This window comes from Pongo pygmaeus, chromosome 3, assembly GCF_028885625.2.
Source record: "Pongo pygmaeus isolate AG05252 chromosome 3, NHGRI_mPonPyg2-v2.0_pri, whole genome shotgun sequence".
In the NCBI taxonomy this organism is placed as follows: domain Eukaryota; kingdom Metazoa; phylum Chordata; class Mammalia; order Primates; family Hominidae; genus Pongo; species Pongo pygmaeus.
Genome location: NC_072376.2, coordinates 3,287,976 through 3,300,521, shown reverse-complemented (window position 1 = coordinate 3,300,521; position 12,546 = coordinate 3,287,976). Strand labels below are relative to the sequence as shown.

Below are 12,546 nucleotides of genomic sequence, written 5' to 3'. Positions count from 1 at the left end.
AAAAATTAGCTGGGCGTGGTGGTGGGCGCCTGTAGTCCCAGCTATTTGGGAGGCTGAGGCAGGAGAATGGCGTGAACCTGGGAGGCAGAGCTTGCAGTGAGCCGAGATCGCGCCACTGCACTCCAGCCTGGGCGACAGAGCGGGACTCCGTCTCAAAAACAAAAAAAAACAAAAAAAACCCACCACCTGTCCAGTGTCGGAATAGGATCAAGGAAGAATATCCCGATTATTTGCAAAGGTTATTAAAATGTTCCTTTTCTTTTCAAATACACATCTGGGTAAGAAGTAGATTCTCCATTCACCCCTGTACTTCACAACCAAAACACCCCCACAGTGGACAGACCCGGAGCCTGATGAGAGGCCAGTGGGCTTCTCTTAAGCCAGAGATTTACAACAAACTATGCCACACTTCTCCCGAAAACTTTTTGTTTTGGAAAATACATTTTTCATACAATTGTTATTTATGTTAATATGTCATGGGTTTATTGCTATTTTGAAATGAATACATGTTTTCCAAAGGTCTCAGGTTTAATTTCTAATAAGGTATTCTGATGTGTATTAATATCGGTCATTAGAACTCACATAAGCAAAAGTTCTTTGGTGCTTTTAATGAATTTTATTTTATTTTTATTTTTATTTTTGAGACGGAGTCTTGCTCTGTTGCCCAGGCTGGAGTGCAGTGGCGCGATCTCGGCTCACTGCAAGCCTCGCCTCCCGGGTTCACGCCATTCTCCTGCCTCAGCCTCCTGAGTAGCTGGGACTACAGGTGCCCGCTACCACGCCTGGCTAATTTTTTGTATTTTTAGTAGAGATGGGGTTTCACCGTGTTAGCCAGGATGGTCTCAATCTCCTGACCTCGTGATCCGCCCACCTCAGCCTCCCAAAGTGCTGGGATTACAGGCGTAAGCCACCGTGCCCGGCCCACTTTTAATGATTTTTAAGAGTGTTGAGGGGTCCTCAGACCAGTTTGAGGACGGCTGCCGCAGGGTGGCCTGTCTAGGAGTGGCACTGCCCAGAGGAAATGCGTTTCTTCAGCTTTAGGAGGGGACACCAAATTGTTCCTGGAAGTGGCTGCACCATGTCCCACCAGCAACGCAGGAGTCTCCATTTCCCGACGTTCGTCCTGGCCTCCAGCAGCCACAAGATCTCAGTCTGCGGTTCCAACTCCCCGATTCCGAGGGAGGCCGAGTGGTCTTCTCATGCTGACTGGCCTTGGACTTTTGGCCCCGTTCTTTTTTCATATGAATTTAAACATCATCGTGTCCATTTCAAAACCAAGAAGCTATATTATTGAGACTATGTTTGGAATGACATTAATAAAATGATGACATTGACTTTGGAGCTTTCGGGAGTGTGCTAAGTTTCTCCAGCACTCAGGTATTATTTAGATTTTTCAGTAAGACTGCATAGTTCTCTTCAGTATAGGTCTTGTTCCTTCTGGGTTAAATTCATTCCAACTCTGAATGGGATATTTCTTCATCCTCATTTTCAACAAGTTTAAGCTGGTTTAAAGAGCTCCCAGTCTTTTGTACATTTGGCTTTCTGGGTATACAAAAATGAGATCTGAAAACAAAGGTAACTCTACTTTCTTCATTTCTTATCCTGCTTATTTTATTTATCTTTTTTTTTTTTTTTTGAGACCGAGTTTCACTCTGTCACCCAGGCTGGAGTGCAATGGTGCAATCTCAGTTCACTGCAACCTCCGCCTCCCGGGTTCAAGCGATTCTCCTGCCTCAGCCTCCCAAGTAGGCTGGGATTACAGGCATGCACCACCACGCCTGGCTAATTTTGTACTTTTAGTAAAGACAAGGTTTCTCCATGTTGGTCAGTCTGGTCTTGAACTCCCGACCTCAGGGGATCCACCCACCTCGGCCTCCCAAAGTGCTGGGATTACAGGCTTGAGCCACCGTGCCCGGCTTTTGTTTATTTATCTTAATGCATTAGCTAAAAAACGTCAAAACAACATGAAATACTACAGGTGAAAAGCAAGCACATCTGCCTGGCTCCTGATTTTAGTTTTCAATGTTAACATGCTGCTTTGCTGAATCTTATCAAATATTTTAGCAATGGCTGACATCATTTTATTCTCCTTAATGGACCAACAACTAAGGAAGAAATCAGAAAGTTGTTAAGGACATATTGCTGATGAACGGCACCAACCCCACGAGATTCTACAGCTGAGTTCTGCTGACCCGAGACGATGCTGCTCTAGCCTGGAGAAGAACAGGCAGTGCCTGCCCCTTCTCTAAGGTGGTGGAAGGGCATGAATCACTGACTCTGATTAGAGAGGGTGAGAAGAAAACAGACCAAACCACTTCTAACCCAAGCACAGCAGCGACTCGCGGTGTGCCGTCCCGGATGCCTGGCAGTTCCTGAAGTACCAGTGCGTCATGGCTGACTCTAGAGCGGTTTCAGGGTGAAGAAGTCGCTACATCATTTAGAACCTCCATCTGTTACGTCTTGTGGGAGCGTCCAGCCTAACCTTCCTGCCAGGGCCGCAGGCACCCTTCCCTCTCAAGGGCTTGTGACTGGCTCCCTGTTAGGAGGCTGGGGAACCCCACACTGGCCCCATGGGAGCTGCTAGCCAGCCTCAGTGGTCAGCAGCTGGGGGCAGGTGCCTGTGTCATGGCTGGGTTCCCAACATCTAGGGTGGCACAGGTGTCCAGTGGGAGCCCAGTGTGTTTGTTAAGCAAATGATTTCTTGGGCGGAGTCTTGCCTACGAGGCGGGTGGGTCCCTGAGCTGGAAACTGGCCAGAGCAAAAGCTCTCAAAACTCAGGCCCGCATCACAAGATGTGCCCGCATCCTCTCTCCTCCTGGGGCCACCCTTCCTTCTGCTTCACGGCAGGTGCTGTGGCAGCCACACTGGCTTGCAAGAGCCAGCTCTGTGCATCTCTTCCCAACCACAGGGTCAGCGGCGTCATCTGGCAGCTGGAAACTGGCACTGTAGCGCTGGCTGCTGCTCCCTCCTCCCACCACCGCCGCTCCTTACACCCTCACAACACTCTGCCTCTCATCCCACAGCAACATGGGCCGAGTCCTCGGCACACAGGCTCTGGGGAGATGGCTGAGGAGGGTGGGAGCTCCAGTACCCTCAGAGTGAAGTGAATCCTGCTTGCCCAGCTCCCCTTTGGGTTCCACAGAACATGCCGGCCTCTCCTTCACACAGGCAGGCCGAGGGCATCCTCCACACCACCATGGTCCACAGGCTGGTCCCACACCCAGTGAAGCCCAAGCCGCTCTCTTGCCTGGCTGACCTGAAGACCCCCTAGAGGGTAGGATGAGCTGCTGCTGCCTGTCGCAGGATGACCGCAGCACCGCCTGGCAGGACGCCTGCCTCCACGCCTGCCTCGGCACCTGTCTCCGTGGCCTGCTCACTTGGCAGCAGCCAGAGGGAGATTTTTCCGAACCCTGAGTCAAACCATGCTGCTCACCTGCTGACCCACCTGCCAAGAACCTTCTATCTGGGCAGCAACTTGCCTAATTCCAGGAGGTGACTCAAACACACCTGGCCCCAGCCTCCTTTGCAGCCAGGGCAACCAGACGCCTGAGTCCCGGCCAAGGAGGCTCATAGAGAATTCAGCTTTGGGAAAGCTGGAGCTTCTGGAAAGAGTTTGAAACTGGTGGAAGGGCCGGCAGTGAGGTGAGCTTGCAGCTGTGGCCGCTCCACCGTCCCCCGTCCCCCACCGATGTCAGACCCAGAGCTGCACTGGCCAAAAGACTCCCGCTAATCTTGAAAAACACGAACACTCCTCCCCACGGGCTGCATGGGCCTCCGTGGCCTGGCTGCTGGCCACCAGCCTCCTAGCTGCCCCTGGGGCTTGCTCCAGTGTCCTCTGCCTCTGGGCCTTCGCACTGGCCATTCCCTGTATGGCCACTGTTCCCAGCTCCATGTATGTCTGGCTCCGTGTCCTCAGGCCAACCCCTCCCTTCCAGCACTTATCACAACCTGCAACCATTTCTCTACTGACCCATTTGTCTTCCCCGCATGGCAGCATAAGCTCCAAGAGGCCAGGGCCTTTGTGTCATCCACCATGACATCTCCAGAGCCCAGAACACTCAACAGGGCTGTGCATGTGAGCAGGTGTTACGACTTTTATTAGTGTCATTGCTAAGGAGGCAGTGGAAACACCTGATGCTCCAAACAGAGCTGAATAAAAGCCTCCTGGAAGGTCCCTGGGGTTTTCATCAGACGTCTGAGGCCATTTAAGGAGAGACGCAGAGGTCCTGGTGAGGGAGGACACAGGGTTCCCTTCAGGAGAGAGCTCCCCCAGCTCCAGCCTGCCCTGACCCGTTTCCATCTGCTTTCATTTTCGGGATCCATCAATCAGGGCATCCTCACCAAGCCAGCAACAGCAAACCGTGCGTTCCAGGCAAGAATGAAAAAGTATACATTTAATATCAAAGCCACGTCAAGTATCATTGATAGTAACGGGACTGGAGAGTGGCTCTAGGACGTTCTTCCTCGGAGTGAACCCCGGAGGCCCTGGTCTGTGTCCGAGGAGGGGCATTCATGCTGGAGACTGGAGCCTCACGGTCCCCAGGGCCTGGGGGTTCCTCAAAACACCCCTCAGAAGGGACATCCCGCCAGAGGCCAGGTGGAAGGCGGTCTCCGCTCGCGGGGCGGCCCCCTTGCCCGCCTGGCCTGAGTGGCCTGCCCTGGGTGGCCCCAGCAGCACCACCAGCCGCCCGGCCCCGCCGCCGCCGCCTGCTGGCCTAGACGCTGGACTTGGTGATGATCCTCTCCAGCAGACTCATCATGCGCTCCTGCAGCTGCAGGCTCTGCACCTGCAGGATGTGCTGCTGGTCCAGCACGCGGCGCACCTCGCGGCAGGTCTCCTCCACAGCGCGGCTCAGCCGGCGCTGCTCCTCCACCATGGCCTCCAGCAGCCGCAGCTGCTTCTTCTGCAGGTGGCAGCTCTGCACCTTGCGCTTCTTCACTGGCCGCTCCTCCGACCTGGAAAGACAGTACCGGCTGTGGACGTGCTGGCCACAGAGGCTGGGCACACCGGGGGCCTCACCGGACCCTCCCGACGATCTTACTGGGCAAATGGGGAAACTGAGGCCCCAGGGAGTCAGGTCACTTACTCGGGGTCTCATATTCCATGCGCAAAGGAGGGGCCAGAACCCACCCCCCTTTGACAGTAAGAAAGTAACAGGGGTGGCCGGGCGTGGCAGCTCATGCCTGTAATCCCAGCACTTTGGGAGTCTGAGGCAGGTGGATCACCTGAGGTCAGGAGTTCAAGACCAGCCTGGCCAACATGGTGAAGCCCCATCTCTACTAAAAATACAAAAATTAGCCGGGCGTTGTGGCAGTCGCCTGTAGTCCCAGCTACTCGGAAGGCTGAGGCAGGAGAATTGCTTGAACCCAGGAGGCGGAGGTTGCAGTGAGCCGAGATCGCGCCACTGCACTCTGCACAAGAGCGAGACTCTGTCTCAAAAAAAAAAAAAAGAAAAGAAAGAGAGGCCACAGGCATTGCCATCCTTTGTGACTAGCGGATGACCCCAATGACCAGGGTCCCAGGACAATCCACATCCCTTCGGTCTGGAAAGGGTGGGATGTTCTGGGCTGCAGAGAGGCACATCCTGCCAGGGAGAACCCCTCATCCACCGAGATGGGCACGTGGGGGCTTGGCCCCAGTTGGGGGCCAGGGGTGGAGAGGCCACCCCCAGGGAGAGATGAAGGCAGGGGTGGGGGGTGCTGGGTAGTACGGAGTACTCAGAACCCCTGTAGGGAAGCCAGAGACCACCAGCCCCACCCGGCCTTAGGCAGATGGGGAAACTGAGGTCCCAGAAGGAAGGGCCTGAGATGTGAGTCCCTTTATCTCCCGGTAGCCTAGAAATGGGGCCAGCACACCTTGGTAGAGAGGCAGAAGGACAGGCACCTAGAGGGTGTAGGGCCCACAAGAGGCCTGGGCTCTCTCCCCAGGACCTTGGAGCTCTGGTAGAGGTGGCAGGTAAAAGCAGTCCAGCCCTGTGGGCGCCTCCTGAGCGCTCTGCTGCTGGGGTAGGGGCCACCCGTGGTCTCAGCAGACCTCACTGAAGGGCAGGGAGCCGCCAAAACCCACAGACCCCAAGGCCCTGCTCCAGTGCCTGCTCATCCCTGGCCCACACTCTGCTCTGAGCTGAGAGGGTGCAGCCAACCTCAGGGGCGTGAGATCAGCGCTTTGGGCCTGATCAGGGAGGGCAGCCCCCACGCCCCAGCCCTGTGCAAGGCCCCAGGCAGCTGAGTCTGGGAACTGGGCTCAGTCCACGGGAACAACAGCCATAAATCTCAGGCCTCCTGCTGGTTCCTTCTAGCTGCCAGCAAAAGCGTTTTTGTCTCAGGTCTTCAATGAGAAATCCTGAGTCAAGCAGCGGCCCCCGGCATGAGAGGGACCCTCCTTGGAGACGCCTTCCTCACCCCACCTCCTGTCGGAAAGACTTGAAGACCAGGGCAGGGGAGAAGCTGTGACTCAAATCCACAGTCTTCCTGTTCTTGCCTCCAAATGGCCAACTTCTATTTTACCTTGAAAGCCCACCCCAAATGTCCCCTCCTCAAAAGCACCTTCTCTGGGCTCCCCAGGCCCACCCCGCAGATGTCTGTCCTGCATGCTGCCCAGCTCCCAGCTGTCCTGTGAGCATCTTGCAGGCACAGTCATGCGGCCAGCACAGGCCTGGTCTGAGGTGTGGGATGGATGGCAGAGGGGACGGGTCACGCCTATGGCAACACGTGATGAGGTGCAGCCCGACACCCTCCCCAGTGCTGAGAGGGCAGCTGGCCTGTGAGGGCGGGGTCTGTGTGGGCTGAGGGAGGCCAGGGGGCGCATTCTGGGGTGTGGGGCTTGGTCTCCCTGCGTGTGCCAGGCCCCGTGCTGCATCTTCTCTCCTGTGATGCTCCCAGCCACCCTCTGAGAAAGGTACTGATTTATCCCCATTTTATAGGAGGGAGACTGAGGCCAGAGAAGTCAAGGAACTTTCCGTGCAGCTCAAAAGTGATGGAGCTGGGAGACAAACTCGGTCTGCCTGTGGACACTAAAGCCTTCCCTGGTCTGAGGCCGCCTGTCCCTGGAGGCACTGCCCACGGCCACGGCCTCTGCAACCACTGCGGCCGCCGCCGCCGCCCTCGCCACTCCCAGTCCCTTTCTCTAAATGGTGGGGGCTGAGACACCCCAGGGCAGGGGAAGGACAAGCAGACACACTACCTGAACTTAAGGGACAGTAAGCTGGAGGAGCTGTCGGAGCGATCATCCTCGAAGCGGCCTTCGTAGGAGCACTGGTTATACGGGAAGTACAGAGGGGTGGACTTAGCGGGCGGCGACAGGGACGCCTCGGTCTGGGACGTGGAGGGCCCCGGCGGCTGGCTGTCCGGCAGTTTGCCATCACAGGACTCGGGGACCTTGGCCAGAATCCCATCAATGGCTAGGTAATAGGGCCAGTCGGGCGGGGCGGACTCGCTATCTGTCATGCATTTTAATTTCCTGAAACGAGAGACACAAGAGCCAAGGGTGAGAAACAGAGCTGGCCCAGCCCCTGTCCTGCCCGGCCTCAGCAGAGGGGCGCACCACGCCGGCACAGGCAGGAGCCGCTCTCGGCCAGCAAGGGCCTCCCCAGCAAAATCGGCCAGGCTCCAGGGTCAAGATGACATTGGACTTAGAAAGAAGCTGGGCTTCAGGACCTACACGGGCTCAGATGTTAAAAAGGAAGCACGCGTCCCAGTATTACTAAGGATATCTGTGCATGCTGGGACCTTGGGGCTGGTCCTATTGCTTTTCCCTTGCTTTTCTGCAGTTTCTAGACTCTCTGCAATGAGCAAATACTGCTTTTTAAATAAGTCATTTTGAAAGGTAGAGTAATAAGGTATTATTGTAATAATAAGGTATTATAAGATATATAAATATAGTGATAATATTTTGTAATATAATAACTGTATTGTTCGGGAGAGAATGCCTCAGGGAGCGACAGCCACTGGCGTTAGAGCACAGGCTTCAGTGTCCACAGCCCTGAGTCAGTATCTCATCTCCACACTTTGCTGTGTGACCTTGGGCAGGTTCATTCACCTCTCTGAGCCTCTATTTTTATATCAATGACATAGGGATGATCAAGGTAAGCCCCTCCCCCAGCTGCAGGGCAGATTTAATAAAGCAAACAGCAGGCTGGGCTCCCATGCCATTCTCGGTTGAACCTACAGTCTGGGCAGGAGCCTAGATCCAGCGCTACAACCTGCAACCTGCCCAGAGGCCCTGGGGTGGGCCGGATGGGCCCCTTCCCACACTGCCTGATGCCTCCTTACCACTGGGACCCCCTGCACCCACCTACTCCCACAGACAGGTCCTGCCCTCTGAGAGGCTAAGTCCCCAGGCCTCCCCTGGGCCTCGGCTGCCCTCTGGGAGGTCAAGGCAGGAGAGACAGGGCCCCAGGGCGGCCAGACAGCTCTGGCCAGGCCAGGGAAGAAGCCGCAAGGTGGGGGTGGGGCAGGGGCGTCTCTGCCTCACTGGACCCAGTACCTCCTAAGGCCCAGTGCCCACTCCCCACTCTGTCTTTGAGTGACAGAGTGCCCCCGAGGCCGGGCTCCAAACCCACCCTGTGCTCGGAGTGGGTGTCTCCTCTCTCCTACTCTTGTTACCTGCCAGGGTGTGGCCATTGGCCATTGGAAACAATAAGCTGGATTCTGAATGAGGTGCCCCCAGCAAACAGGCACAGCCAGATGGTGAGCAGGGGCTGCTGCCCAGGGTGGCACGTGGCTGTGAAGACACCAGCACAGAGCGTGTGAGAGCAGGCGCTGGGTGCCCATCCCTAACCTCTGCCCCAGGCTTCTCTCTCTGACCTACTTGAGCCAGCCCACTCTTTGGAGAAACGAGAAAAGGCCTATTCTCAGCATAGGAGGCCCCCAAACTGTACTCCAACAAACCACGCTCCACAGAACCAGCCACCCTCTCAGGCTTCTTCAGCCCAACAGCCTTAATATATAAAGAGCTCTTGTAAAAAAAAAAAAAAAAAAAAAAAAGAAGAGAAAAGCCTCTGCTATGGGGAGACTGGGGGTATAAAGAAAAAGGACAAAGATCGAGCCACCCAGCCACAGCTTCGTCTGCTAAGGACTGTGTGGCCTTGGGCAAGTCCCTCTCATGCTCTGGGCCTCAGCTTCCCCCTCGGTGAACTAAGGCTGACTGTGGCAGCTCTGAGGGGCTGCGGTGTGGAAATGCTTCATCAACCGTGACGTGCTGTGCACCCGCGCAGCCCTTGGCCCGCCCAGACTGCAGGGTCTGGAGTGGAGGCCCCCACTCTGCTGCACCCTCATCTCCCGGCCTCCAGGAATGGAGACAGAAACCCTCCCCTGGGACTCTGAAGAGGCTTTCAGCATAAATAATGAATAACCTGGCCAGACACCAACCAGAGCCAGCCAGGGAGGCGGTGCCCGTGAATTCCTGAGTCAGAGGGGAGCCTGCTGGAACAGTCGTGGCCACCTCCCACCGCCCTCTGTGTCCCTTCCTCACCAGGTGCCTGAGCAGGACTAGGAGGCCATGGGAACATGGGGCCGTGGGCAGCTGCCTGTGTCCACCGAGCCTCTGAAGACACCCAGGCTCACACCTCAGCCCTCACGTCGCAAGCCAGCCGCTCAAACCCAACATCCGTCACGCTCAGCACCCTAGGTCCCAGCTTTGGGGCCTGCCTAGGGGCCTTTGGGCAGGGCCAGGCCCCGGACCCCTCCTTCAAGGCTCAGAAAAAATCAAATCAATGCAACTGAAAGCGGAGACCCCACAGCCTGGCGGTCTGTCCGGGGCCTTGCTGGGCCTGTTCCCTGCTCCCACTGGGGCCGGGGACTGGGGCTTCCCTTCTGCTGTGCTGGAGGCCGGCTCCTCGCCTGCGGGGGGCAGTGGGGGTGGCCTCTCCCACAAGTGGCTCGCTCAGGTGCTCCCAGCCTGTCTGCCCCCCAGGCTCACCTGCCTGACCCGGAGGTGGAGTGGCTCCGGGCAGCCCCTCCCATCCTGGAAGCTGGCAGGTTCTCCGGCAGCCCCAGGCCCAGCCCTGTCCAGGCCGCCACAGGGCCGGGTGCTCTTGGCTTCCAGCTCTTGCTGCCACCCTCGCTCCCTGCAAGACCCTCCCCACACCCAAAACCATCACCCCACACCCGTGACCTTCACCGCACACCCATGACCTTCACACCCTGCAAGACCCTCACCGCACCTGTGACCCCGCCTGCGCCTGAGACCCTCCCCCACCATGCCCCCTGCCCACCCGTGACCCTGTCCTAACGGGCTGGGGACCCACGCATTTTAAGATGCTGGGTGTGTGGGACCACACCTGCCCCCTTCTAGACGCCAGCGCCTCTCTGGCCGGGTGGTCCCCTCCGGCCTTCCCCGCAGGTTGCCAGGGCAGGAAGGGCCCACTTGCCGTGTGGCGGGAGCAGAGGTGGGGCCAGGCTGGGAGCCCCCACACTGGGAGTCGGGGGCCAGGGCAGGGCTCCACCTCTTTCTTCTTCGCACAGTAAGCCCCGCCCATGCACTGGCCAGTCCTGCACCTCACCTGGTGATTTCTGGAAATACCCCACTGTGACCCTAGGGCCAGCCCCACTGGGGCTCACGGGCTCATGGCAGAGGCTCATTGGATGCTCCAAGTCGCGGAGCACTGAGCCTCCTTCTCAATTGCAGTCTCAATTTCCCCAATGACACAGTAGGCCCCTGAAACCCCTGCTGAGCTTGGGAGCTTGGTGGTGGGGAGGGCACTGGCAGCCGCCGCCTCCCTATGGGGGAAGAGGGTGTGAGGTCAGTGGGCACCACCATGAGTGTTGCTGCCGCCGAGGGACAGTGCCCAGACCGCCCGTACGTCCTGGGAGCCATCCTGGCCTCTGCCCAGCACCAGCCCCACCCCTGCTACCCCCTCAGCTCTTTGACCGGTTTCCTGCTCTTGCTGGGCCTCAGTTTCCCCACTTCCCCAATGGAAGGCTGCACACACGGTTTCCATGGGCCCCGTCTCACCCCGTGGGGTTCTGCCCATACCAGGCCAGAGGAGACCGACAGGCAGGCCGGGACCCACACATCCTCCCGACTCAGAGCTCCAAGAGCCAGGAGCAGCCCGCCACGCCCGGGCCCGCCTGTCCCGCTGGGGCCCACACTGCGCGCGCGCCCACCTGTACTGGAAGGTCATGTTGGTGATCTTGATCTTGATCTCCTCGCCCAGCCTGCGCTCGCCGGTCATCTCGAAGAGCTTGCTGGCCATCTTCTCGTACACCTTGGCGTTGCGCTTGGTCTGCTTGAGCTCGTCGAAGAACTCCTCCCAGACCAGCATGAGGCCGCGCATCTCGGCGTCCGTCCAGTTGCGGGCCCGCCGGTGCTTCTCCGCCTGGGGAGACACGAGGTAGCCGGGCACCTCGGCCGCCGCCATGCTGGAGGCGCCTGCGGGGTGGGAGAGCGCGCTCAGCGAGGCCCCCGGCCCGGCCCCACGCACCATGGGCGGGAGGCGCCGCTCACGCTCGCTCGAAGGCAGCTCCACGCTCAAAATGGGGCCTACATCTGACAGGCAGGAATTTAGTTAAAAGCTTTTAAACGGGAAACGTCATTTTGATGTCACGTTTCCATAGCAACAGAGCAACTGCATAAGCTACAACAACAGAAACCTTTTAACTGAAAGCACAGGAATCAGGGCCGCACTGACGGGCCATCAATATTGCAGCGAGCGGGCCAGGCCCAAACCCAGCGGCCCGGCTCCCGGCCCTGCCTCCCACCGCCGCCCCGGCGGATCGGCCCCCAGTTCAGTGCCGCCCCGGCTCACGCAGGCCAAGAGGGGGCCTCGGGTGGGAACAGGCAAGGAGAAAGGGGGCAAAAGGTGGGAGAAACAGAGAGGACGGGAGACGAGGAGGCTGAGTCCCCCAACGCTGGCCACTGGCCCTGGTGGGGGTCCTGGGCTGTGGGACCCTTAAGCTCCCTCTAAAGGCCCCTGCCAGGCTGAACTGGGGCTGGGCCCCGGGGCTCCTGGGTGTCCTGGTCCTGGGGTCCTGGGACTGGGCCCTCACAAGAACCCCACACCCCCACCCTTGGCTCCTTTTGCTTCTCTTGCTCCAGCCCCCAGGCGCCCTGGGCCTTAGGTCCGTGGGCACTGGAAGCCCAGGTTGGTCAGAGCCAGGCCCTGCCCAGAGGTGCAGACACAGGGTACATAGACACAGGCCTCTGGCAGCAGCCGGTGAGGACAGCAGTGATGGCAAAGGTGAGCTCTGTTTGAGACACGGGAGGGAATCAGCCCAGCAAGCCAGGGGGAGGCCACAGGGCACTCCTGGGAAGAGCCACGGGCATGGCAGGGCACAGCCTGGGTACGCAGGGAGCTGATGGGCAGCCAGATTCGGCATGGCGTGCAGAGAAGGGGCTGGAGGCCCAGGCTGCGGGGCAGGCCCCTGTGGGGCTGAGGGACTGAGATGCCCCCAGGCTGGCCGGGGGACCGCAGCCTGCCGAGAGCCCCAGATGCAGCGGAACAGGAGCGTGTGGCCCGGGGGTTCTGCCCGGAGAAGTGCCGCCCAAGGGCATCAGCACCCGAAACGTAACACATGCAAGTCAGGCAGGGCTCTGTGGAGCCCACG

General features: G+C 58.3%; 1 protein-coding gene across 1 annotated transcript; it reads right to left on the bottom strand.

Annotated features, from left to right (window-relative positions):
* Positions 1-4,070: 4,070 nt before the first annotated feature.
* On the bottom strand, positions 4,071-11,520 carry MSANTD1 (Myb/SANT DNA binding domain containing 1). Its single transcript, XM_054486643.1, has 3 exons — positions 11,107-11,520; positions 7,184-7,459; positions 4,071-4,956 (listed from the first exon to the last, which is right to left on the bottom strand). Exons 1-3 carry the CDS (start codon positions 11,424-11,426, stop codon positions 4,716-4,718), a joined length of 837 nt encoding a protein of 278 aa, XP_054342618.1. The 5' UTR covers positions 11,427-11,520; the 3' UTR covers positions 4,071-4,715.
* Between the last annotated feature and the right edge of the window lie 1,026 nt (positions 11,521-12,546).

Excerpts from the sequence above, each read along its gene's own strand:
- MSANTD1 (XM_054486643.1), bottom strand. The coding sequence starts at position 11,426 with ATGGTGCGTGGGGCCGGGCCGGGGGCCTCGCTGAGCGCGCTCTCCCAC. Across the intron at positions 7,460-11,106 it reads AACATGACCTTCCAGTACAG|GAAATTAAAATGCATGACAG; the intron begins GTGGGCGCGCGC and ends CTCTCGTTTCAG. Across the intron at positions 4,957-7,183 it reads TTACTGTCCCTTAAGTTCAG|GTCGGAGGAGCGGCCAGTGA; the intron begins GTAGTGTGTCTG and ends CTGTCTTTCCAG.